Raw genomic sequence first — 25,517 nt, forward strand, 5'->3', positions numbered from 1 at the left:
GTTCTTGGCGAAGGACATCCGCGTAGCTCTTTTCTGTAGATCTGAAGAAGCATCAACCTGGCCGAAAACTCTTTTATCATCGAATCACGTAAAATCCGAGATCTCTTGAACATGCTTCATAACGTTATTAGTGGAGGACCTTTTGGCATCACGTTATCATGGACTGAGATTCGTCGAAGCTTGATGTCAGTAACAAGTTATCGGCTTGTGACACGGCTATAAAGTTGGCCTTCCAATGATGTATGCTGCAGGAAGGGGCAAAGCACATTACTGGAAACTGCACATTGACAGATAGGCAATTAGGAATTGTCGATCCCATTTCACAGTGCTGTACTTGACGTTCGATGCTGAACTTCGTCTTAAGTCCGATGTGGTAGTCATGCAATTCAAAGACTTGTCACGCAGTGGATTTAGTCGAAATCATAGCTGAATAGTAATCCTGCTTTTGAGCAGTCTTGAAGTTCTCTCGAATAAGCTGTCGAAGGAAACAAAAGCGCCTAGCTTTGTAACACTCGATTAATACATCATTTGTCTGGTGGAGTCAAGATAACACCTGAAACTGGAAGCACCGAACTCTCTCAAGAATACGAATTATTCTTACCCATGATTCCAGAGAGGAATGAACGAGTAAAGGCGGACTTCTACTACAGCAGATTGAAGGGGGGAGACCGATCCACCTCGCATAAAGCCCCCTCTGTTGGACCTCGGTCAGACACAGGACCGTTGTCCAGACCATTCCAGTGCGAACAACGGCAATAGTCTAGCCTCCCAATTTCCCATCAGGGCGGATACTAAAGTTTCAGATCATGGTAAGACTATTAGGAAATACCACAAATCCCGTTGATGCGCCAACTCGGCCTGCATACGGATCGCCCGGCGCGGCTATCTCTGAACTCATCGATTGACACATCAGACAGTCTGACAAGTGATGGACAAACTTCAGATCGCCCGATGAGTCGCAAGACAGAAAAAAAAGTTGAGACAGATTTCGCAAAGTTTACACAATAGGGAATAGCTCCAGTTCATCTGGTCATCCATGTCTACCCACTCGACTTGCATTGCAGAAACCTGGCGTGCGCCTCCCCTCCTCCACCCCCAGACAACCCACCTGTTGTGCTTACATACCCCCCAAGTACCGGCCGGTTTGCGCATGCAGGCTGCACGACTCCAACGGTCGCTCAGCTTGGCTGTTTCTCTTGGCCCTCGACGGGCAAACCAATAAGAACCTACCATTGACCTGAGTCGTCGACTTTGCAACTCTGACTATGCTGCACTCAATCTGACTCCCCATGTATGCGTCGCCCGAAGCGACCTAGTCCGGCCTCTCAGAGCCGAGGCATCCAACGTTGTCACCAAGTGAGGCGTTGCGGGGTGCTGCGGGGGGCACTTCGAGATTGCAGCTCTCTACCGGCTTGGGTCGGTGTGTCTTGTTACTCCAGAGCTTGGATCGTGCATAACCAAGAGAACCCTTTTGGAGAGAGTGGAGTAGATTCTGCGACAGATTGGTAAAGTGGTAACCTTCTATCCATTGAGTCTCCAATAAGGCTCTCGGACTATACCAAGCGCGGAAACTTTTGGTAAAGGGGGACATGGCCGTTTCTTGTTGGACGAGACACATAGTCGAGTTGTGCTCACCAACAGACACATCCCTAGGACCATAGGACGATGGGGGCTAATTCGAGGGGCATCGTAAGCGGGCATATCCCCCCCTCCCCTCATTCCAACATCACCTCTATGGCCTCTCTACAAGTCATCCAAGTCTTGTCCCGAGGTTTCTCGCACTCTGCTGCAACCAAACAGACTCGCGGAGGTTCCTCCGAGCCATTCCCAATTCGATGTCCTGTCGCGAAATGGCAGCTCAGCCAGCTCTCACGTGGCATCGCTGTTCCTTGGAATTCTTGAACGCATCTAGCTTCACCGACTCCATGTCCTGAACTTCTCCGACGTGGGGAAAATGGCTTTGAGATTCAAGATGCGACTGGCGGATGAATCCAACGACCGTCACCGTCTCCACGATGTGATCATTCATCGAGCCCGGTTGGGGGAAAGGTAGCGCCGACTTCTGGATGTGCTTCACGAACAAGACCGGCCAGGCGTGTGAGTTGCGAGACATGGATTGGGCACATTCTCTTAGCATCGAGGATGTTCAAGCTGTAGATGATCCATCAGGGAACACCAACCTCGAAAACAAGATAAATAGTCGAGCAAGATCCCACCGGTAGACTCTTGATATCTTCGTTTCATCAGACTCAAGCTCTCGCTCAGAACCTGAATCCTCCTCTCCTTCGCTCAGAGCCTAGTAGCCAGCCCGCTCTCACTTGAAGACCGTTCCCAATTTCCGGACTCAAAACAACATCCAAAATGAAGTTCTTCAGCATCCTCTCCCTCGCCGTCACCCTCGCCGCCGCGGCACCAGTCGAAGTCGTCGACACCGGCGTCGCTGACCTCCAGGTCCGCCAGACGGGAGCGACCAGCAACGAGCTCGAGTCCGGCAGCAGCTCCGCCTGCCCCAAGGTCATCTTCATCTTTGCCCGCGCCTCCACCGAGCCCGGCAACATGGTAAGCCGACCAGAATTCTTACAAATGATCTGGGAAAAGGCATTTCCCAAGAGCTAACCTCGATCGATGAATAGGGAATCAGCGCGGGCCCCATTGTCGGCGATGCCCTCAAGAGCCGCTACGGCTCGAGCCAAGTCTGGGTTCAGGGCGTCGGCGGACCGTACAGCGCTGATCTGGCTTCCAACTTCCTCCCCGAGGGAACCAGCACCGTCGCCATCAACGAGGCCAAGAGGCTCTTCACCTTGGCCAACACCAAGTGCCCCAACTCCGCCGTCGTGGCTGGCGGATACAGGTTAGTGAGGCCTTGCAGACGTCTCCCTTTTTTCCCTTTGCCTTCTGCTAATGTGGCTCGATGAACAGCCAGGGAACCGCCGTCATGGCCTCGTCCATCTCGACTCTGAGCTCGACGATCCAGAACCAGATCAAGGGCGTCGTCTTGTTCGGCTACACCAAGAACCTCCAGAACCTCGGCCGCATCCCCAACTTCCCCTCGTCCAAGCTGTCCGTCTACTGCGATGTCGCGGATGCCGTCTGCTACGGTAAGCAAACCTGCTTCCCATCCTCAAAGACGTCAGAGAAGCCACTAACACGTCCAGGCACGCTCTTCATCCTGCCCGCGCACTTCCTCTACCAGACTGACGCGGCTGTAGCCGCCCCTATCTTCTTGGCTGGTCGCATCGGTTAAGGAGCTCGAGGACGCAATCAGTTCCGGATCGACCGTGATTCGGATGCAGTTGGCTTTGGTCGAGAAGGATTGTGAAGAGAAACTGTTGGCGCATCGATTTCTGTGAAGGACGGGACTCGCTTGCTGGAGACGGAGTCTGAAGCTGGGCAGCAGAATGGAATATGGAAGGGTCGGGTTGGATTGCTGGAGCATGATACTCACTCATTTGTTGTCGCTCATTTTGTTCTTATTATCTTTCTTGCCACTCACTTAGTTTAGCTATTTCATGCTTCATGTACAACCTGACGATGGACGAAATGCAAAGGCTATTCTTATTGTTGCTAAATGGGTATCATTGAGTCATTACTTCAAAACAGATGCTATGCCAGAGGTGTTGCGCCAAGTTTCATGCTTTCTTCGTCCTGCTCCGAAGGAAGGCTGCGTGCCGTTGAGCGTGGTATTTTACGTCTGCCGGGTGCAGCGGGTTGTACACGATCCGGCATGTCTTACACTCCATAAAAGTAGGTTTCGACGAGAGGTTGATGGTCGTCTGAATAGTCGGAACAGGCTTTGATCGGGAGGGAGGTTTCTTCGGCCTAGCCTGGTTTTCGATCTTTCCGAGGTCGGGAAGCTCGTTCAGTTTGTTTTCGTCGGCATCTTGCAGCTCTGGGGCGCCTCGTGCCCTCGTCCTGCGAGCGTGGTGTGGTTTCCGTCCAACAACAATACAACTTTCTTCATTCTCGTCCTTCTCACCCTCCAAAGGGTCCGACGAATGTGACAGTGGCGTGCTGTGTCGTAGCCTCAGACGACGGGGTTCCTTGATCTTTCTGAAAACGGGAGGTGATGAAGGCGGGGTGTTGACCAGCTTTTCCGAGTCGGACAAGGGGTCGGAGGCTTCAGTGGCCGAGCTTGATCGGCAGGGTTTGAAGTAGCTTAGGATCGAACTCTTGGGTATACTGCTTGATGGCGGTGCAGATTGAGCGGGAGGAAGCCGTGGGAGGTCTGGCGTCCGCGTTGCTCGTTCGATCTCGGGTTTGCGCTTCTTGAACAAGAGAGAGCCGACTTCTTCATCAGCGGCGCGCGTGCGTTTGCTGTAGGTTTTGAGGGTTCGTCTGCAAGATGTCAGTTTGGGTTGACATCGACACTCGCAGCAGGTCTCATACCTCTTGTTGGCTGTTGTTCTTGTAGAATCGGGTCCAGACCGCTGGCTGTGTTGCTTGGTGATTAGCGACATTAATGGAGATACAATGTCCATGGAAACGCGAACCTGGTGTCTGCGATTTGATCCATGCCTTCAGCCAAGGCAGTGAAAGTACTTGTTGGACAGAGAGATGTGCCGAATGTTAGGCGCATGTAGACGGGTGTGGTGATACGCGACGCGCGCGCTCAGTGCTTCGCGCGGGAGAGAATTCGGCGTGATAATAGAAGCTGATTACAGTCGAAACGAAGTGAGAGAGATAGCGGAGACGGACCAAAGGACTAGGAAACGATTAAAAATTACAGCATCCGAAAGACAGATCAACAAGGCCGAGGCTGAAGAGAGATGCAGAGGCAGTGATCGGGCCCAGACCGGGGGGAACATCCAGGCCCCACCTGGAGCGCGTCGCGCTGATTGACGTGCGGCGACGCGTCCAGTCGCGCACACCAAAACTCTCCCCACGCCGTCACGTGTATTAGATTGCTTTCTTACCTATGACGGAGCTTCTCGACAGAGTACTACTCAATTTTGACAAACATGGTTCTATAATCCCGGGCAACTGGTAATAACCTACAAAGGCCGTTTTAGGACATTCTCTGGCCTTACATGGGGATGTCGCAACAGCACGCCTTAGTGATGCTGCCAATATTTTCTCATTTCGTAAATTCTACTCCCTACGAGAGCCCCTTTAGTCTTCGTCGTATGCCTTCGTCTGTATCTTGCGATTTCGTATCAAGGATAGTCGATTCTCCGGCTGGCTCGCCCTTGCTCTCCTTACCCAGCACCCACGACTGCATCACCTCTCTGATTTCTTCCGGTTCTTTCGTCTTGGACTTGGCCTCCCCTATCCTCCAAACATAGCCCGAGTACACGGCGACCTCTGCTATTAAGACTAGAATGGCGCCTCCAAGCGTCAAGAATATTCGAGCAGTGACGTTCCACCATCGAGCTGCTATCCAGATGGTGGCCGCGACACCAATGATGCTTATGAGAAAGTTGAGAATGACCATCATCTGCTTCTGCACGTCCCCGAGCGTCACTTCGTCATCGCCATTGTCTGCTTCGTTCATAGGGCGGTTTACTTCGGCAAAGGCGTGTGCTCGGGCAGCGGCGCTGGGAAACTGCTGGGAAAAGGCCTCCATTCGGGACGGTTGCTTCATCATTCGCTGGTATGTTCGTTCTTCTTCCTCGCGTCGCAGGCGGGCCATCAGGGCTTTGTACTCGGCGGACTGTGAAGGTATGGTCAGCGACTCGGAGCATACTTAGAGTTGGCCGTCTTGACGTACTGGTTCAGGCTTCGGAGGTGGCGGGGGTGTGTAGACCCTGGCGCCTCGCAACAGTCCCTCCAAACCGAATCCCTCGATGCCTTCCGTCTTCAGACTTTTCCACAAATCTAATATCTGGCTGTGCGTGATGGGGTCTCCGATCACATAATCGCCAAGAGTCGGCTCTTCGGCTTTGGCTGTCGCCGCAGTCTTGCTGACAGTACCTGCTGTGGTTTCCTGCTCTGTGTCCTCTGGTGTCGCCGCGATTCGCCGTCTGAGTCTGACCTCAGCCAGCTTCTGTTGACCTTCGGCTACGGCGGGTGTTATCGTCAATCGTACCATGGCTGCTGATGTAATTGTGTCGCCTCTACGAGGTCATCTCGAAGCGATGTGCTCGTAACTTGGTGATACTTCAAGACATGCAGTGCCAACAATTAATTTAGTCAGACGCGGTCAAATCGGGGTAATAATGCGGGCGTCGGGTCGTGCCTGCCACACTCGATGCAACAACAATGACCGAGGCAGCCACAGCAGCTTACTGCGTATGATAGCTCCTGCTCGAATGGAAGCTATGTTATGGGCCATTGAACCAATCAAAAGACCAAGGCCCCACCATTCTTCTCCAAAGATACGTATCGCCTGGATCCGCTTTTCCCCCTGCCTTAGGTAAGGGGAGCACAGGAGTATCCGTACTCCGTACCACCAAAGGGAAAGACCGGATCTGCTGCGCAGCTGCTGTGGCTTGAATTTCTCGCCGCGGGAGGGAAGGACAGGAAAAAAAAAAGTCATCGCCTTGTACCATCTACCCGCCTTTGGCTGCCAATTGCCTCAACCACGAATCTTGAGCACGATCTACTTAATCCAGATGCTGTCGGACTCTTTCGCGATTCTTTTGACACTCTTTTGATTCCCTCCAGATCACTATAGGAGCCATGCAGCTCCGTACGGGAGCAGCGGTGCTGCGCAGCACTTCGATAACGTCACGATCTATCCTCTCCTCCTCTTCCTCCCGATGTTCGCAATGCCGACGAATTACTCCCCTCGATGCCCGGATACCTCGTACCACTGCCCTCTACCACTCATCCTCGAGACGGTCTTCAGCATGGGGCGCCGCTGTGTCTGTTGCGTCCAACATGGCTGCGAATGCCGTCAACCGCGTGATCCCCAAGGGTGACATGCACATCGACCCTCTGCGGACAGTGGCGAAGGAGATGAAGTTCTTGACGGGCAACATCCGGAAGCTTCTTGGTTCTGGTCACCCGTCTCTGGATCGCGCCGCCAAGTACTACACACAGGCAGAGGGCAAGCACATGCGTCCTCTCATCGTTCTGCTCATGTCGAGAGCCACCGCCTTATGTCCCAAGGGTCCCCGGCTCCAATCTGGTCAAGCCATTGGTAGCGTTGATACGGCGATATCTCCCCCGAACATCCTCGTCGACGTCAACCCGAGCTCGCCCTTGACAAGCGCCGTCCCCGAGCCTGTCGAGACCGAATCTGACATCCTCCCGTCCCAACGCCGTCTGGCCGAGATCACCGAGCTGATCCACACGGCATCCCTGCTCCACGACGATGTCATCGATCACTCCGTCGCGCGACGCGGATCCCCTTCGGCGAACCTCGAGTTCGGCAACAAAATGGCTGTCTTGGCCGGCGACTTCCTGCTAGGCCGCGCATCTGTCGCCCTGGCCCGTCTGAGGAACGCCGAGGTCGTTGAGCTTCTCGCCACGGTCATTGCCAACCTTGTCGAGGGCGAGTTCATGCAGCTCAAGAATACTGAGCGGGATGAGCGTAAGCCAGTGTGGTCGGAGGAGGCGCTCACCTACTACTTGCAAAAGACCTACTTGAAGACGGCTAGCTTGATCTCAAAGTCATGCCGTGCCTCGGCAATTCTCGGCGGGTCAGACGCTGCTTCAGTCGAGGCAGCATACGCCTATGGTAAGAACCTAGGCCTCGCATTCCAGCTGGTCGACGACATGCTCGACTATACACGTAGCGAGAAGGAACTGGGTAAGCCGGCCGGCGCCGACCTTGAGCTTGGTCTCGCGACGGCCCCTCTACTATTTGCGTGGAAGACGAATCCGGAATTGGGTGCTTTGGTAGGCAGAAAGTTCGAGCAGGAGGGTGACGTCGCCAGGGTAAGGATGCGCGCACGCAGCAAACGACTTTTGGATTTGGAGAGCAATCTGACTAACACGGTTTCAGGCACGCGAGTTGGTCCTCCAGAGTGACGGTATTGAGCAGACGAGGGCACTGGCCCAGGATTATTCCGAGCGGGCCATTGCAGCCATCAGCGATTTCCCCGAGAGTGAGGCCAAGGACGGTCTCATTGAAATGGCCATGAAGGCATTGAAGAGGACAAAATAAGCGACTGACGGCGCTGGCCGGTCAGAAACCTGTACAAAAAAAAACCAAAAATTCGGAGTGCACGCATTGTGGTAATGTGCGCTCAACACCACTGTACAACAGACCTTTGGGGCTCTTGACAGAGTACATGTAACGATATTATACATCTAGACGGCGCGGCGTGAGGCCAAGGGGGGAATATCATCAGGTTAGAGATGGCACAGGACTTGAGTGCAATACCACAGACAACTTCCCTTTTTTTCGATTACGCAAACGGGGTTCGGCATACGTGCGCAAGGGATGATTTGCTGAAGGGAAAGATGATGATCCTGTGCAGGACAGCCTGCTGAATGGAACGCCAACGACCCTCACCTGATTGGGGAAAATGGGAAACTCTTACTCGATCAGAATTCGGTGAGGTCTAGACGGCAGTCGTGACGGCAGGGTCCAGAAGAGAGAAACCGGCGAGCTCCGTGGAGAAGCGGTTTCCATTACGTTGCTGGATCGCTTCTAGATGCTCCCTTCTAGACGCAGCGTGGTAGAAGACGGCACTGTGATGAGATGCATGCATGGGTCGGTCAGGGACCTGCAAAGCTTATACGACAATAGTCAAGGCCCGATCCGATGCTCGCTGAACTCTGGCGCAGCCTGCTTGTTCTGAGAAAGGCGGCAACCTAGCAATTCGTCTAGACTTCCATCCGGAAAACAAGATTTCATAATCGCAAACACGTCAAGCACGGTTCAAACAAACCATGCGTAGCTGCAATAGCCGCTGGACGTTCCGGAAACGAAGTATGGCTATAGGGATGGTTTCCCGGAGGTTGGTAAACGGATGAATGGTGTGATCGGAAGAAAGGGAGCCGGCTGTCGGGGCCGGGATCGCTCATCCCAACAAATGAGACATTCCTCGGTTGGAGATGACTCGGTCGTCTAAGAACTCCACGGGGGGCGGCGGCTGTGTCACGGCGGCGCCGGGTGTGTGGATCTTTTTTCTCTCATCTTTCATTCGTTGTCCATTATCGGTAGCCAAGATTGGGACACAAAGCGGACTTTTTCTACTGCCTTTATCGCGATGTCATCGAGTAATACCAAACTGCTGGCCAATGGCAGATGAAGAAGATGGGTTGTCACCAAATTCAAATTGGTAGTAATACGCGCCGCGGCCGGAAAATGTCTTCACGAAAGAGAAAAAAATCAAGAAACTAGAGTTCCCGGGACTCGCGAGGCGCATAACATTGGCGGGCCAGATGCCCCGAATGAGCGGTGTTTTACTCGATCATTACTCGATCGAAACTCCCAAGTGAAGCTTAGACGACGCCTCGGGTGCAGCAGCGGCAGTGGAGCCCGAAGTAATAAGCACACCGACGCAGGACCAAGGCAGGGGGAGTTCAAGGCTCTGGACCTGTCAGAAGGGCAAACCAGAGCCATATGGAAACCGAGAAAAATAAGCCTTCGATGTTCCCGAAAATGGCCGATGAAGAGTCAAGAACGGTGATGGGCTTTGTTTGTACTTTTGTGGTGGATTGTCAGTGTCAAAGACTCAAGGTACGGAGCAGAGGCATTTAGAGCAGCACATGCTTTTCCTCATTCGCTCAGCCCGTGATGACTAAGGCGGTCTAGATCGGGAAACGGCTGTGTCCGACGACACATCCAGCCAATCAGCTGCGGCTGATAACGACAAGGGAAGACTTTCGACTTCTTTCAGGGTTCCCCGGGGTCGCGTCGAGATTGTTCGATAGGGTCCCTTCAGCAAAGTAGCCCAGTGGGAGAAGGGTTTCGATAACGCACCCCACACGACGGACACGAACCCCAGTTGCAGAAAGCAGAGGCCGGCGGCACGGGGTTCAATGGTCACTATTGGAGCGCAGGTTGAGCCTTGAGGGGAGCGGGCTTTGAGTCGACTTGAAGAAGGTCGATGACGGGGTAGAAGACTCCCCGGCACCGGGGCCCGAAGGAGAAGGAGATGGCGGTGGGAGAGGGCTAAGCTACCTTACTATGTACCTTACTCTGAAGACTGAGTGAGGAGGGTCTTTTCCTCGTTGGGATTGGCTCAGTGGCTGGTCCCTTGAACTCCCGTGTTCCCCCTTTGTCACATATTCTTCCTGTCACCTCAGAGAACGTTATCTTATCGGAGAGAAGAACTGGAAATGGAAGCCCAGAAGAACGAATGGAAGGGGACCCGTCCTAATCACGTCTGGACTTTCGGGGTGGGCCGTGGATCGAGCCACGAACGGCTTTCCTCTGAGTGAGATTCGGACGGGGGAAGCTGTTCTTCTTCTTTCTCCCCTTCTTCTTTTCTCTCTTCTTTTCTCTACTCAACTTCTCCTTGAACTATCACCACATTGCCTTTCTGTTCACTCATAGTAATTCAAAACCACTACACGAGACCATTCACTTTTTGCTTGAGTGTTTATCTAGGTAGTCCTCACTAAGACCACCCAAACATCTTACACACCTTCAAACCCTTGAAAGCCACACCGGCCATATCTTATCTCTCTCATCACCCCGCCACCCCGCGATCAAGATAAGCTTCGCTCTTCTCCAGACGCAACGGCAAGCTATCCAAGAACGTCCACCGCGGGGAGAGCTCTTCAGATACCGCGGTATTTCCCTTATCGGACCTCCCTAAGCTTCCAAGATAAGCTTATCATAAGCAACCCCTCCATCACTCTTCGTCATGACGGCCTCTCAAGATACCACCACACCCCTCGTGGTCCTTGTCTCGACGCGGGCAGTCCTCACCTTTGAACAAGACAACCTCGTCCTCACACCCGCAACGATAACAGTCTCGCCCGCCACCGGAAAGATTCTCAACATCGTCCCGGCAGTCCTGCCAAAGACCTCCTTCCCGGCCTCCACTGAGTACATCAACTACGGCTCAAAGCTCCTGTTGCCTGGTCTCGTAGATGCTCATGTCCACCTCAACGAACCCGGCCGCACGGAATGGGAGGGTTTTTGGACGGGTACGCGGGCCGCTGCCTCTGGCGGTGTGACGACCGTCGTCGACATGCCTCTCAACGCTATCCCACCCACCACGACGGTGGCTGGCTTCAAGGAAAAGCTTGCTGCGAGTAAAGGACAGTGCTGGGTTGACGTTGGTTTCTATGGCGGTGTGATTCCCGGAAACGCTGATGATCTGCTGCCCCTTGTCGAGGCCGGTGTCAGAGGCTTCAAAGGGTTCTTGATCGAGTCTGGAGTGAGTAGTATCCTGCACCGTGACTGCGCCGGCGGATTCACCCTTTGAAAGATGGTAAGCTGACAATGCGTTCCCCAACTAGGTTGATGAATTCCCAGCAGTCTCATCGCAAGACGTGGCCCTCGCCATGAAGAAGCTCAACGGCACACCCACGACGCTCATGTTCCACGCCGAGATGATCCCTCCCATCTCCGACTCGGTAGGCGACGCGGTCCAACAGTCTGAGCCGCCGCTGGCTCCCACCGGCGAGCTCAACTCATACAAGACCTTCCTCGAGTCCCGCCCGCCTTCGTTCGAGACGTACGCTGTCGAGGAGATCCTGTCCCTGGCCCACCTCGCACCGGACCTCCACCTCCACATTGTCCATCTCTCAGCCACACAGGCCATCCCCCTGCTCAAGGATGCCAGAGCCAAAGGCATCAACATCACGGCCGAGACGTGCTTCCACTATCTCGGCTTCGCATCGGAAGACATTGCCGACGGCGACACCCGCCACAAGTGCTGCCCTCCTATCCGTGAGCGATCCAACCGCGACGGGCTCTGGGAGGAACTCGTGGCAAAGGATTCGTGCATCAAGACCATCGTCTCGGACCACTCGCCGTGTACGCCGCAGCTGAAGCTCCTCCCGAGCCACCTCGAGACCCGCACCCCGCCCGAAAGCCACTCCCCCAACATGCACCACTCGGATTCCGGTATCGATATGACGATCCCCGGCGAGAGCATGGACAAGATCCTCGCGGAGAAGACGCTAGAGGACGCGGCGGTGGCCGTGGCGGACGCGAGCTCGCGGGGCGACTTCTTCGCCGCGTGGGGCGGTATTTCATCCGTGGGTCTGGGTCTACCTATCGTCTACTCCGAGGCGGTGGCGCGCATCGCTGCTGAGGGTGAGGGTGCGGCGCCGTCGATTGTTGATATTGTGCGGTTGTGCAGTCAGTCGACGGCGAAGCAGGTTGGTCTTGCGCACCGCAAGGGCGCGCTCAGGGTTGGTATGGATGCTGATATCTGCGTGTTTGACGATGCGGACGCGTGGACACTCAGGTCTGGAGATATGCGGTGGAAGAACCGCTGCTCGCCGTGGGAGGGTCATGAGTTTGCTGGTCGGGTAAAGGAGACGTGGGTCAGAGGCCGCAAGGTGTTTGAGTTTGGAGGAAAGAATCTTGGATTTGTTGGTGAGAGCCCGGTTGGTGAGGCTATTACGGAGACGCGCACGGCGTAGTCGAGCTGGGCGCTGGATGAGGAGAGAGGATTCATATGAAGAGTTGGATGAGAAAGTAAAAGAGAGAAGGATAGATCGCGACGAGAGCATTAGCCGGGTGATGATTTAATGAGGTCTGAATTAGGACAAATTGATAATGTAAAACAAAACCACTTCATGAACGTCAACTCATCATCACTAATCGTGATGTGGAAAGGAATGAAGTATGAGATATTGAACTGGATCTCAACTGCGAGGGCTGGGATGAATGTCATGTGCGTGTAGTGAGACATGATCCCAATCCTAGTTGGTGATTGGACAGGTCTGATAACATTGAGCAGTAACGACTTGAATGAAAAAAGTGGGCAACTTCTAGAAGTAACTTTGCTGCACAAGCTGGATATAAGGTAGCTTGCGAATGAGGAAATGCCATGTGTACATCGCCATGCCTCTTCAGTTTGCATGCTGTGTTACACTCCAGTCTTTGTTTCCGAAGACAATGGAATGGAAGCTGAGTGAGAGCCGCGGGGTTGATGCTCATCTAATGTTCCATGCCTTTGACCGGTGATGATGTAAACTTGAGTACCTAACTAAGTACTAAGGTCCCTACCTGTGCCGGCCCTGAAGGTACGAGGGGTACCAAAGGCGGGAGAGACGGGGCGGCCCAAGCTCCTAGTCAGTGGACCGTGTTCCTTCCTTCATCGCCATCCTACCGCAATTGTGGGTCCCACCTTCCACTCGCGTTTTTTTTTTTACTTCGTCAACGGCACCTCGTACGCGACCTTATCTTGGCTGTGGAAGGCACCAACCTGGAAGGAGCAAGCACCTTCTCATAGAGGGCAGCTCCCCAGCGCACTTTTCTTGCGACGACCCTTCTCGGCCCCTCCTGCCAGTCGTCCCTTCCCAATTGTTCTGCGTCCCTGCGCCGCCGGTCGCCCTGGTGGAAATTTCACCATGTTCAACTCCATCTCGAGAATCTTCAACCGATACACGCCCACCAAGAACTCTTCGCCTGGACCTACTAGACCAACCCGCGACGAAAGCGAAGATCGGATATTCCCTTCAACTGCGCCGGCCGAGTACCCCGACGGAATTGACGACAGACTGTTGGGCAGAATGGCGGACGAGGACGAGACCGGTCTCGACACATTTAACGACTACGTCGACCCGTTTTCTTCCATGGTCCCTTTCTCGACCCAAGCGAACGATGGAGGAGGTGCTGCGGATGCCGCGTATCCTTCCGACGAGGACCATAGCGTGAAGAAACGAAAGTCCAAAAAGTCCAAGAAGGACAAGAAGGATCGCAGCAAGAAGGGCAAGAGCAAGGCGACAGACCCAGAACACTCGGATGCAGGCCCCTCATCTTCCATCTTCAGTGGCCAAATTGGACCTTCCAGTGACGCCATTGTGGCCGATGACGATATCACTTCTTCGCCCCAACTGAAGAAAAAGCGCAAGCGTGAATCGGATAATCCTAGTGCGCTAGGCGCGTCGCACTCGTCGGATCGGAAAAAGAGGAAGAAGAAGAAGAAGACGCGTCGTTCTCTCGAAGATGTCGACATGGAAGACGTCGAGCCCGAGGATATTGTGCCTGAGTCGCCCGAGGACACCAGCATCGCCCAACCTATCGTTCACAGCCCCGCCTCCGAGGCCGATCCCCTCGAGATCAAATACGAGTCACAGCAGTCGCAACTGCTCGGTGTCCCCAGGCCATTCTTTACTCAACCTTCCGGCACACCTGTGTTGCCAAGTCCAGATGACAACGAGTCCGATGATGACCAGAACGGACCGGCGTCTTCACCCAGTGTTGCAGCGCAGAGGCGCAGGAGCATGTCACGGGGGTCTCAGATCTCCCTCCTACGACAGAGCCTTGCCAAAGAGGCCGCAACTCAACCGCACGATACGGCAAAAGCCGTGGAGTCTACGGACGACGCAATGGAGGAGGACGTGGCAACCGCCTCAGAGGAGGAGGATTCGGCGGAGGCCGCTCAACGAACCTCGCCAATCGTCGAACCACCTGAAGATGATACATTCGATCGGGTCAGTGTTGATAGTGACCAAGACGTGGATATGGACGTAACTGCGAACCAGCCCTCTTCGCCGGGATCTCTCGTCGAGGATGACGAGGACGCACAGTCTGGTCACGGGTCCTTGGCCGATGGTCTTCCCCCGTCATCACAAGCCCCGAGAGAAAGCCCGTCAAGTACACACAGCGAAGACATGGAGGAAGAGGAGGAGGTCGTCCCAACCCCTCAGCTGCCAATCAAAACTTTCCGCGATGCACTCCGAGGTTCAGCCAAAAAGCTCACTACTTATTCCAAGAAGGATGCAGCTGTTGAGAGGCCGGCCACGACGCCGCGAGCTACTCGACGTCGCAATGCCCAGCCAGACGAAGAACAGCCCTTTGATGTTGGCAACTTGCCTAGTTCGGCTCAGAAGTCTACCCGCTCCACGGCATCCAAGAAGCAGCGCTCCAAACCGGACTTCTTCGAAAAGTCAACATCAGTCCAAGAGACACCAGAGAATCTCGAGGTGGCAGAGAGTGCGGCTCGTGAGATCCAAGAGGACGGCGAGGATCAGGAGCCCGAAACTGCAGAAGCCCCAGTCAAGAAGCCAGCATCGACCAAGACCGCAAAGCCTCAGATGAAGCTCAAGAAACCCAAACAGACAGTTGCCTCTCGCACACCCGCAACCGCCACACCGAAGCCCGTAAAGGCGAAAACGCCAAAGAAGGCTCCCCAGCCCAAGGGAGCGCCTCAGGGACCACCTGAATATATCACCGGCCAATTCTCCCATGAAGAGATGCGCAAGCTCAGAGAAGTTGTCGAGAAGTATCGAGAAGAGAACGACCTGTCACAAGAGGAGATGAACAATCTTATCCAGATGAAGCAGCGCACAAAAGTGTCTAAGACGGCTATCCCATATGACGGCGAGAAATTCCTCCACCTGTGGAATTACATTTCTGCCGCTCTTCCTGACCGGCGCCGCCAGAAAACTATCGATGTTGCTCGCCAGAATTTCCACAACTTTAAGGCTCGCGGAGGAGGATGGACTGCCAAAGAAGATGTTAAGCTGGCGATGCTGTACGCCAAACATGGTAATTGCTGGATCAAAATTGCAGAAGAGCTGGGTCGCCACGAGAAGGATGTCCGCGACCGCTACAGGAACTATGTCATTTGTGGCCGCACGGAAGGCCGCAATTATTGGACTGAGGAGGAAGAAAAGGAATTGGTTCAGCATGTCATCACCTTGCTCAGACGGACGGACCGGTCACCTTCGAAGATTCAACAGCCTTACGAACCCATGATCAACTGGCAGACGGTCAGTGAGCTGATGGGCCGCAAGCGCACTCGTCTGCAGTGCATGAGAAAGTTCAAGACTCTCAACGTGGAACTTACCCCCAGCGAAGTTCTGAGGTCTTCGCGCCCCGCGTCAAAGGTCACCTGGACTTTGGAGAAGGCCCGCAAGCAGATCCAAGAAATGCCGCCCGAAGATAAACATAAAATGGTCCGGGCTATCCTGGCAGGAGGCGCCGGTCGCGACCGATTGATTCAATGGACGAAGCTCGCCGACTTGGAGTTCCGCAGGAAGTGGCCTAAGAAGACTCTCCATTTGCTATGGTATCGTCTAAGGCAGCGTGTCCCCGATCAAAAGGAAAAGTCAGTTAGGGACTGTGCCCGTTGGTTGCTGGAGGATGCCAAGGCGAGTGGCCCCCGAGGTGCCAAAATACTCGGCGGAGGGGACACCAACTATGATACCGAGACCGAGATGGCTGTCGTTGATCCTCCCAAGAAAACCAGCCGTCGAAAGAGCCTGAAAAATGAGCCACGCAGTGCTGAACTTGTGGTTGACAGCGACGACGCTTCCGACGACGAGAACAACAACAAAGACGATGACGACAATGTCTCTGAAGCCGATGAGGAAGATGAGACCAGGCTGACAGAAGGTGATTCTCCGTCTACACGGCAGTCATCAGCCCAATCGAATCGACTCCTGACTGATTCTATATCGAATGCTCTCTCTGCGTCTCCATCTCTCCAACCTGCTGGCATTTCCAGACTTCTCCCCGTCGAAGCGGAAGACGCTAGGCCTAGCCCTGCTAAGAAACGTGTCAGGCTTTCTGGAGGAACTTCATCCAGACAACGGTCTATGGAGAATGATGGCAGTTCACCAGAGCCAGTCGCCACACAGTATGCGGCCGAGAAGATTCCCGACCGCCTCAAAGAGAAGAGAGAAAAGGCCAAGAGGCGTATCTCTTCCGGGATCAGACTTCGAACAGCGGCATCACTGCAACCGGAGTCGGTGCAGAACAGCGATGTTGACGAAGACATGCCACCGATTCGCGTCCCACCTTCCACAGCACCCGCATCTGTCAAGAGCAGAAAAGCGGACAGGCGGGTGGGCGACTGGGCCAGAAAGACTGGAGGCCCCGAGCCGCCAGGCCTGCCGGCACCAGTCAGCGACGAAAACGATGAAGACATGTCGCCGGCTCCCGCCCCGCCCTCGACCGCTCCCTCAGGGTCTAAGGGTCGGAAGAGAGCAAACAGACTCAGGGACTGAACCACCAAGTGGACAGCTTGGGTTGCGATTTCACGCTGCGATGGATGTGCAACTAGATTGTTGTACAGGTTTCACATCTTCTCAAGTCACTCGAGTAGTGTGGTAGTGTACATGATGATACCCCGCGAGGCTGAGGTACGATGTTTACTCGAGTGTCGTTATTGATGGATAAGGTTTAGTGGCCAGGGTGCCGCAGAGAATACTATCAGAGCGGTCAACGTTCTGGGCCAAAAGCAATGGCAGACCACAGCATGGGCAAAGCAGGTTCAGGCACGTCACACAGCATTTGTTATGAGGGTTGTTTTTCGGAGTGGATATCGATTGTTCAAGGATGGGAATTGTACATAGCCTAGTAGCTGCGAACCCCATCATTATCGAATGGTTCAAAACAAGTTGTGTTGAAGCTCTTTCTCAGATGTCAAATTCCGACGTTCCATTGTACTTTGTGGAATCGTCAGTTGAGTTGTTTGTCGTGAGGAATTTACGTCATTGGTCATGACTCGTCGGTGGCCAGTCGAACCACCCGAACGATAACGAGGTTTGAATTTTTTCACTCGGCGATTTTTCCTAAGCCTAGTGGAATGTCGTCATAGGACGACTACTTACTCATGAATCAGCTACCGCAGCTATCTCGCAACTGAGAATCTGTCTCGCGCCTAGTCGATAAGCCGCCATCAGGAGTAATCCAGCTTTATCTCCGACCGTCACGGATCCATCTGCCCACTTTTTCAACACCCGTGCCGCTGTCGCCGCCACCGTAGGGCTGTGACGTTCCGTGGCGAGAGACGATGTGTGTGTACTCTATACCGTGACAGCGTCCAGGCTTTTTTGGGAAGTACGGTCGATAAGGTAAACCCGCGGGATGAAGTGGTGGGATGGATAATCGGCTCTCGCCCGAGAACGGGGGAACCCAGCGGAATGGGAAAGGAACTTATTCCCCATGTACGGTACATGCGTGTCAACTGGGGGTTGACTGATGCGTGCTTTTGCAGCGCTGTACACGTGTACTGGAGAACCCGATGAAGCTGTGATGACAAAGTCGTGTACTTACCCAAATGGCGAGTCCCAGGGCAGTGGGAGAAGGGGTGACACACAAAAAAAGAGTGTGACGGCCACGCACTCCGAGCCCAAGACGCGACGTCATCCGGGGGAGGTGATGTGTAGAATTTCTAGAATGATTCAACATGTGTGAATCTTCCGACATCTGGGGAAAGGATAACGGGGTGTTCCAGAAGACAGCACTGCATGCGTTTCTGTACCACGGCCGTTCCGTGCGGGGTCTTCTTTCTTCTCCATCGCGCGTTGTCGGATGTCATTGTCACGATGGCTTCACGTACACAGTACCCCGGAGCAAGTTCCGCGCGACGCGCGCGTGCGGAATTTTCTCTCTAGAATCAACAGTTGTGGCGTCATTGTTCCGTCGCGGAGGGAGTCGGCGCGACACGGGGTGTCTGCAAACGGTCCTTGTCGGGATCGGTATCGAAGTTTGGCCCGAGTCAGGACGACCTGGGCACCTTGACACTGGAAGTAGGTAGATCAGCAAACGCCGAGAGATCGGAGAAACATCTGGAGGCGATCATCCCGGGCGTTTCGGAGAGGCAGAAGTAGGGAAGCTCCAGTGGTTACGGGTAGCATTGGCAATTGTTGATGGGGAGGCACTGGTATTAGTATCGGCGTCGGCGATAGCAGCATCAAACATCGCGATTGTCACCGACCGTTCAAATCCGTGGAAATGCGCGCGATGGACAGTCTCGTTCGCAACAGACGGGAATCTAGAGTGAGTGGAGGGTACGAAATACTTTCGAGGCTGAGAGCGGAAAGCACAAAAAGGGGAAAGACGAGCCTCAGCCTCCAGCAACCTCACCTTGTGAGAACCTGAAAAGTTGAACGTCGAGCTCACGGAAAACATCCGATCAGACCACCGGACGAAAAGCGGGGCCCTCAGGGACCGACCGCAGCGGCGTGGCCGCACTTCGGGCCCTTATGGTGGTTTTACGGATAGTTGATGGGGCGGGGGGCCCCGCCGCGATGAAAGACACTCACAGTCTCACACGGTACACCCCTCTCCCCCCCCTGGGCGGATCCGCATTCAAGGCGTACGGCCGAGGTGAGGCGAGAATTTGCGCGCGCAATGGGCCACCTTTTTTTCAGAAAAGATCCGAGTTAGTGCCTTGAGATCTAATTTGAGCCACAGCCTTCCATGGACTGTTTATCACCTACGTGGCAGTGTGGTGAAGTTTGAGCCTAGAGGCAGTTGTGTGAGCCACAGCTTCTCAAGTGAGGTGGCTTGACCTTACCATGGTAGATTGGGCCTCGAGTTGTTTCACGATAGATTCGTCCATCGTGAGCTTCACCACCAGTGGTAAGTCATTTGCTGTCTTGATATTGACCACCTCTCGCTCAAATTTCTGTGCAATCCCCCCTTCCACCACTCCGTAGCTCCTCATGCCCACTTCTCATTCAACCGTGAAGCAAATTTTCATGGTCTCGTGTCGTTGCGAGTTCCTCACTTGTCGGCCCTTTTCCTCTCGCGTGTAAAAGAGACGAGAAGACTCTTACCACAATACTCCATCATACTCCCCCTTTTCCCTCACTCTGGGCCTCTGGGACTGGGAGTTTCCACATATCATGAATGACCAGGCCGTGTACGCAGTAGGTAGCGGTTGCCATTTGGCCGGCAGCACATTTCGTCGCTGTTTCGCATAGCTTCGTTACTCGTAGCTGGCGTAGGATGGGGCTCAATACTCGGCGTGCTCTCGCGGTAATCGTGGAGTCGTGGCCGAGTCTCGGTGCTTTTCTGGTTCTCTCGTGTCTCTCGTTAGAAGGTAGACTCCACGACTCCCCATCGTGGACCAGACCAAGGGGATGCCGGCCGGTGAAGTGGGTTGTGCAATGATCTGGCTCAAGGGACGAGACTCGTCGAGCCGTGAGCCGCATCCATAGCCCTCAATAGCTCCTATAGCTCTCATGTTTCTCTAGTCTTTCATTCGACGAGTCACGAGTATCTCTCGCTACAACCCTCCCCTCTCACTCTCCGAGACTCTGCCTCCCGTTGAACGTTGACCGACAGTGGCGCCAACGGTATGCAAACCTAGTAGACGGTCGGGCGGTTATCAGGAACCAGGCGCGCTAGAAGCAACGGGAGCAAGCCACAGAGCGAGGGACAGATACGGATGCAAGGTGTCCAGGCGTATCTGCGAGCTAAGGCAGCCTAGTAGGGGCGTGTCGCGGCGGCATCTGCTTGCCGGGCCGAAGAGGACCAACAGGGTTCAGGGGGTGGGGGTCCCGTCAGCGGACAGGGGAGGAGATAACATTTTTTTCTTTTTACAGTCAAGCAGTAAACGCCAGATGGAAAACAAGAAGAAGAGTGTGAACTGTGAAGAGAAAGGGCAAGGTGGATGGGGCAGGGGTGCAGGGGTCAGTGTCTAATCGGACCTTGCGTGGGCCAAGCTGCCATGCGATGCCATGCGGCTGCGTTGTGGACTTGTGGTTTTCTTTCGCAGTCATTGCAGCCTTTGCAGCCCTTTGTGGTGAAGGTTGTTATTCTCGTGATCTGACATGACCGTGGTGCATATGTCGGTCCGGGGAATGAGGTCTTGACCGGACGATGTGATGCGTAGCTCGGGGTATTTTTTTGATTTTATGATACGATGGTATGGTCAAAGTGTGCATGTCGTGGTAAACCCGGGTCTGTGATGTGTCGATACCTATTCGGAGTATGTGCGGTGCAACTATTCAAAAAACCACAAAATCCATGATATTCCCAGAATCCCAGTGACAGGCCATGGCATGCCAGATGGCAGATGCCGCCCGTGCGGTGGAGATCTACCTTACCGTAAAGTACGTACCCGGGAAGGAAGATGCGGCGACGGCACGGTACTTGGGCCCAAAATGTGGATGCCCTCTTATTGTTTTTTTTTTCCAAGTGGTTCTCTGCTTGTTTCCCTTTCTCTTCATTACTTTGCATGTCCCTGTTTACCACGTCGGTTTCTTTCCGCATCTAAGCATACGTGGACGAACAAGTGCATCGTCTGATGTTATGATGTGAGCGAATGTGGTTCCAGGGCTCCAGCGATCTTTTCTCGAAGAAACGGAATGGTTCAATCGAAGGGCAGGGAACCTGACTCTCTCTCCCGTACGTGTGTATGACAGACCTGCACGTTAAGCTTTGAGTTTGTCAGTCCATCAGTCAGCCGTGCAGCATATCCTGTTCGCGATGCTAGCAATGCTACTGTGTACCTAGGTAGAGCGTAGGCCAAGCAAGGCCAGCCGCCAGGCCGTCGTCACTGTCACTCAATCAATCAAACTCCCGTCCCTCCATGGCATGGCGCATACCAAGATGATCAAGGTTACGTGCCTCTTCACAATTCCGTGGTGCGGTGGCACGGTGGTATGGTGGCAGCATACGCGACGGGACCTGCATCGGTGCATCCTGACCCTGACGTCAATCGGAGGCTTCGGGATCTCCACCAACAACGAACGAAGTCCTGGACAGCGGGCGGATCATCTCGTGCAATTCCGCACTAGAGAGATTCCAGCAGCACGCCAAGGATAAAGGGTCCGATTAGTGTAATTGTGGCCCGTCCAATCTGGGCCTTGACTGCTTTCTGGATTTGTCGCCCTGCCTCTGCCTGCAAGCACGAAGACAGATCCTGGACAGGGAAGCCAGATCCATTCGGCGAGTTCCAGCTATCACCGCGAATAATTTGTGGTGACCCTGCCGCATACGCCGTCGTCTCGGCCTCTTTTCGAAAGTCTGGTCTGCGGTCCCTGTCACCTTGCCTTTTGCTTGAACCACCACCACTCTCTGTAGTGCTCACTGCTCGCTCACACCGGGGAGCCTCATGTTTAGACCGACTCCTCTTAGTGGCCGAGCATTGGACCGAATAATTGCAATGAGACTCGACGTCAATCATCAGCTCACGGGGCACACCCCTTCCCTTGCCTACCGTCCCCCCCAGTACACCGTGCACACCAGATCCAGTTACTTGACGGTGTCGGGTGCTGGACGGTGCCACGGTGGTTGCTTGAAGCTCAGCTGCGTCGGCCGGAGGTACTCGGCGCAATGTACCACCAACGTCACTCGTGAGGCTCGCGACACGGCGAGAGCTATGGCCATCCGGCCCATCGGCGGCGGTCCCACCGTCCCAAGAGGTTCCAGAGGTTCCTCCCAAGGTACCTAGGTAGGCCCTCTCACTACAACCACAACCGTCAATTTTCAAAGTCACCCTGGTCCGACATGTCACCACGGTCACGGTATTCTCTCTCGCGACTCTCCGCCCGCGAGACGACTGGGCCAGAACCACCACTACCACCACGTCGTTCTTCACCCGGTCTTCACCCGCCATTATCCCACAGTCCAGCCCACACACGTACGTTGCTGCCCGCACTTTTCTTGGTTCGCCCACGGGCCCCCGACTTGTCCGTTTGATGCATGTTGTTGTGGACTGTGGGAGTGTGTGGGAGTGTGGGTTAGCCAGTACCAGCAATGTGGGTATCGTTTTCTTCCTTTCCTTTCGTTTTTTTTTTTTTTTTTTTCGTTGTTTAGCAAGCAAACCAAGATGTCCATGCCCACCCCGGCTGCCCTGCTTGGTCAGAGACGTGATCATGAGGCATGAAAAGCACCTTTCCATCAGTCAAAGTGTGGAAACGCATGCGGAGGCATACGGGGATATACGGGGAGTGAAATGGGTTCCCAATGGGTGAGAACGGGGTGAGCATCTGCTCATTCCTTCCTTGCTTGCTTCCTTCCCTTCTTCGCGCCTTCCGTCGTGCTTTCCGCCATGCCATGCCATGCCGTGCAAGGTAAGGTACCTCTCCTTCCGTGCTTCCTTCCATACCTTTGCCAAGTACCGAAATAAGGTGAGCACCTACCTTATGGTACATCCCTTACCTTAGTAAGTACTAGGTAAAGTAAGTGACTTGGGTAAGGTAGGAAGCAAAGTGAGGAAGGTACGAACCGGAAAGTAGGTACGTCCCAACCCGGAGCCGTGGTCGCGAGACCCAGTCCCCGGGCACTCCCCAGTCACGCCGTACCTTCCCAGTCAACCCAGACTACTCCGTACCTTACCTATGGAACTGTGGGAAGGACCTGCTCGTCTCCTGACCTCTTTCCTCTAATACAAAAAGAATCCTTTCCTTCCCCCATCGTTGACTCTTGGCCCCCTTTCCTCCTTCCCATCCCACACTTCTCCAGACTAATCAGAGTTTTATCTCAACTACCTTGTCCCTCTCCACACCTCAACAGCTCAAGGCAGGTATAATACCTTCCTTCCTCCCTCTTCCTTCTTCTTGAAGCAGACACCCAACAACCTCAACACCAACAAGAACCTCGTTCTCACCCAGAGACATCACCACCCTCGGAACCAACAGACTTATCTCTCCCGCCTCTACATCCTCCCCTGGATCGAGAACACCAAACCCACCCCCACATCATCCATCCCCATATCGACGCACATCGTCAGCATCGCCCATCATGCAGTTCCCCAAGCTCGGTGGCAAGGGCGTAGAGCATAAGGACCGGACGGAAGCCGACGCTCCCACCTCGGATTCCAGCTCCGACATCACGGCTGAGCAGAAGATTACCTTCGCCGCCGCTTTCCTCGGCCTCGTTGCCAGTATCGGTGGTTTCATGTTCGGTTATGTCAGGTATGTCTTACTTCCCCGGAGAAGGGGGGGGGGGGGCACCTCTCCGCCCCGCCCTCCTCCATCTGAGACCTACATGTCTCGCCGGCCGTTCCGTTTGCTGACCCTTTGTTCCTCACAGTGGTCAGATTTCCGGTTTCTTCCTTATGGAAGACTTCATGCAGCGCTTCGGTGAGCCCCAGAATGGCACCTACGTCTTCAGCGCCGCTCGCCAGGGTACCATCGTCGGTCTCTTGTGTATCGGCTGTCTCGTTGGTGCTCTTACTGCCGGCAAGCTCGCCGACACTCTCGGCCGTCGCATGACCATCTCGCTCTTTGCCTTCTTCTCCTGCATTGGTATCGTCATCGAGATCTCCTCCACCACCAAGTGGTACCAGTTCGCCATTGGCCGCCTCGTCAACGGCGTCGGCATCGGTGCCCTCTCCGTCGTCGTTCCCATGTACCAGTCCGAGTCTTGCCCCGCCATTATCCGCGGTGTCATTGTCTCCACCTACCAGCTCTTCATCACGCTCGGCATCTGGCTCGCCGAAATTGTCAACTTCGCGACCCACAACAAGGCCGGCTCTGCCTCCTGGCGCATCCCCAACGGTCTCGGCTTCGCCTGGGCCCTCATTCTCGGTGCCGGTATCCTCCTCCTTCCCGAGTCCCCCCGTTACGCCTTCCGCCAAGGTCGTGAGGACGAGGCTCGCCGCAACATTGCCAAGCTTGCCGGAGTCGAGCCCAATGCCGCCTCTGTCAACCTCCAGATCGATGAGATCCGCGCCAAGGTCGCCGAGGAGTCTGCTGGCGCCGACACCAGCATCTGGGAGATCTTCACCGGCCCCCGCATGTTCTACCGTACCATTCTCGGAATTGTGCTTCAGGCCGGTCAGCAGCTCACCGGCGCCAACTTCTTCTTCTACTTCGGAACCACCGTCTTCTCCGCTACCGGTCTCAGCGACAGCTACGTCACTCAGCTCATTCTCGGATCCGTCAACGTCGCTTGCACCTTTGGCGGTCTGGTTGTCGTCAAGAAGTCCGGTCGCCGCATTGCTCTCATCGTCGGTGCTCTGTGGATGATGATGTGCTTCTTCGTCTACGCCTTTGTCGGTCACTTCGCTCTTGACACCGTCACACCCTCCAACACCCCCCAGGCCGGCGCCGTTCTCGTTGCCTTCTCTTGCCTGTTCATCGCCGGTTTCGCCACGACCTGGGGTCCTCTCGTCTGGGCTGTCGTCGCTGAGCTGTACCCTGCTCGCTACCGTGCTCCCGCCATGGCTCTTGCCACTGCCTCCAACTGGCTGTGGAACTTGTATGTACCCCTGACTTTCAACTGCAAAAACTATTCAACTAACTCCTTATCAGCCTCATGTCCTTCTTCACCCGATACATCACCGATGCCATTGACTACCTCTACGGTCTCGTCTTCGCTGGCTGCTGTGCTGCCCTGGCTGTCATTGTCTTCCTCTTCGTCATCGAGTCCAAGGACCGCACCCTCGAGGAGATTGACACCATGTACGTCCAGCACGTCAACCCCATCACCTCTGCGAAGTGGCGCGGCGAGGTGCACAAGCACCACCACGAGTCCGCCAGTGAGGAGGAGAAGGTCAATGCCACTGCTTAAGCGCATTGATTGCTTTGGCGTTTGAAATGTCTTGTGCATTGGAAACACCGCAAACATACACATATTGCATTCTGTTCCCCTCTAGCTTTCTAGGCCAGAGAGAAAAGACCTGTATCATACAAACTTCATTGCGACGGCGTTGGGTGGCATCTTGTATTCTTAAGAGAATTCGTTCATGAGGAATGAGAATTATTTAATTGATCAACATTCAAAAGACTTTGGTACATACAAGTGATACATGTCTATATTACGGATCCGACGCAAGAGGATCGATTTGCTTACTCGGTTG

At 54.4% G+C, this 25,517-nt stretch overlaps 8 protein-coding genes across 8 annotated transcripts; 5 read left to right on the forward strand and 3 right to left on the reverse strand.

Moving 5' to 3' along the window:
• Positions 1-2,361: 2,361 nt before the first annotated feature.
• CABS01_07609 (cutinase) lies at positions 2,362-3,244 on the forward strand (the record flags this gene model as incomplete). Its single annotated transcript, XM_060540971.1, has 4 exons — positions 2,362-2,559; positions 2,634-2,851; positions 2,920-3,098; positions 3,156-3,244. The coding sequence occupies 4 exons, from the start codon at positions 2,362-2,364 to the stop codon at positions 3,242-3,244; spliced, it is 684 nt and encodes a 227-aa protein (XP_060403139.1).
• Positions 3,245-3,629: 385 nt separating this feature from the next.
• On the reverse strand, positions 3,630-4,457 carry CABS01_07610 (uncharacterized protein; the record flags this gene model as incomplete). The annotated part of the gene is made up of 2 exons (XM_060540972.1): positions 3,630-4,335; positions 4,387-4,457. The coding sequence occupies 2 exons, from the start codon at positions 4,455-4,457 to the stop codon at positions 3,630-3,632; spliced, it is 777 nt and encodes a 258-aa protein (XP_060403140.1).
• Positions 4,458-5,095: 638 nt separating this feature from the next.
• CABS01_07611 (uncharacterized protein) lies at positions 5,096-6,028 on the reverse strand (the record flags this gene model as incomplete). Its single annotated transcript, XM_060540973.1, has 2 exons — positions 5,096-5,650; positions 5,708-6,028. The coding sequence occupies 2 exons, from the start codon at positions 6,026-6,028 to the stop codon at positions 5,096-5,098; spliced, it is 876 nt and encodes a 291-aa protein (XP_060403141.1).
• A 590-nt stretch (positions 6,029-6,618) lies between these two features.
• Positions 6,619-8,050, forward strand: CABS01_07612 (hexaprenyl pyrophosphate synthase; the record flags this gene model as incomplete). The annotated part of the gene is made up of 2 exons (XM_060540974.1): positions 6,619-7,821; positions 7,889-8,050. The coding sequence occupies 2 exons, from the start codon at positions 6,619-6,621 to the stop codon at positions 8,048-8,050; spliced, it is 1,365 nt and encodes a 454-aa protein (XP_060403142.1).
• A 2,656-nt stretch (positions 8,051-10,706) lies between these two features.
• CABS01_07613 (allantoinase) lies at positions 10,707-12,441 on the forward strand (the record flags this gene model as incomplete). Its single annotated transcript, XM_060540975.1, has 2 exons — positions 10,707-11,225; positions 11,308-12,441. The coding sequence occupies 2 exons, from the start codon at positions 10,707-10,709 to the stop codon at positions 12,439-12,441; spliced, it is 1,653 nt and encodes a 550-aa protein (XP_060403143.1).
• Positions 12,442-13,374: 933 nt separating this feature from the next.
• CABS01_07614 (myb-like DNA-binding domain-containing protein) lies at positions 13,375-16,980 on the forward strand (the record flags this gene model as incomplete). The annotated part of the gene is made up of 1 exon (XM_060540976.1): positions 13,375-16,980. One exon carries the CDS (start codon positions 13,375-13,377, stop codon positions 16,978-16,980), a length of 3,606 nt encoding a protein of 1,201 aa, XP_060403144.1.
• A 958-nt stretch (positions 16,981-17,938) lies between these two features.
• On the reverse strand, positions 17,939-18,184 carry CABS01_07615 (uncharacterized protein; the record flags this gene model as incomplete). Its single annotated transcript, XM_060540977.1, has 1 exon — positions 17,939-18,184. One exon carries the CDS (start codon positions 18,182-18,184, stop codon positions 17,939-17,941), a length of 246 nt encoding a protein of 81 aa, XP_060403145.1.
• A 5,271-nt stretch (positions 18,185-23,455) lies between these two features.
• CABS01_07616 (uncharacterized protein) lies at positions 23,456-25,228 on the forward strand (the record flags this gene model as incomplete). Its single annotated transcript, XM_060540978.1, has 3 exons — positions 23,456-23,628; positions 23,747-24,916; positions 24,970-25,228. 3 exons carry the CDS (start codon positions 23,456-23,458, stop codon positions 25,226-25,228), a joined length of 1,602 nt encoding a protein of 533 aa, XP_060403146.1.
• Between the last annotated feature and the right edge of the window lie 289 nt (positions 25,229-25,517).

This window comes from Colletotrichum abscissum, assembly GCF_030869225.1.
Source record: "Colletotrichum abscissum strain IMI 504890 chromosome Unknown Scaffold_16.1, whole genome shotgun sequence".
Classification (NCBI taxonomy): Eukaryota; Fungi; Ascomycota; class Sordariomycetes; order Glomerellales; family Glomerellaceae; genus Colletotrichum; species Colletotrichum abscissum.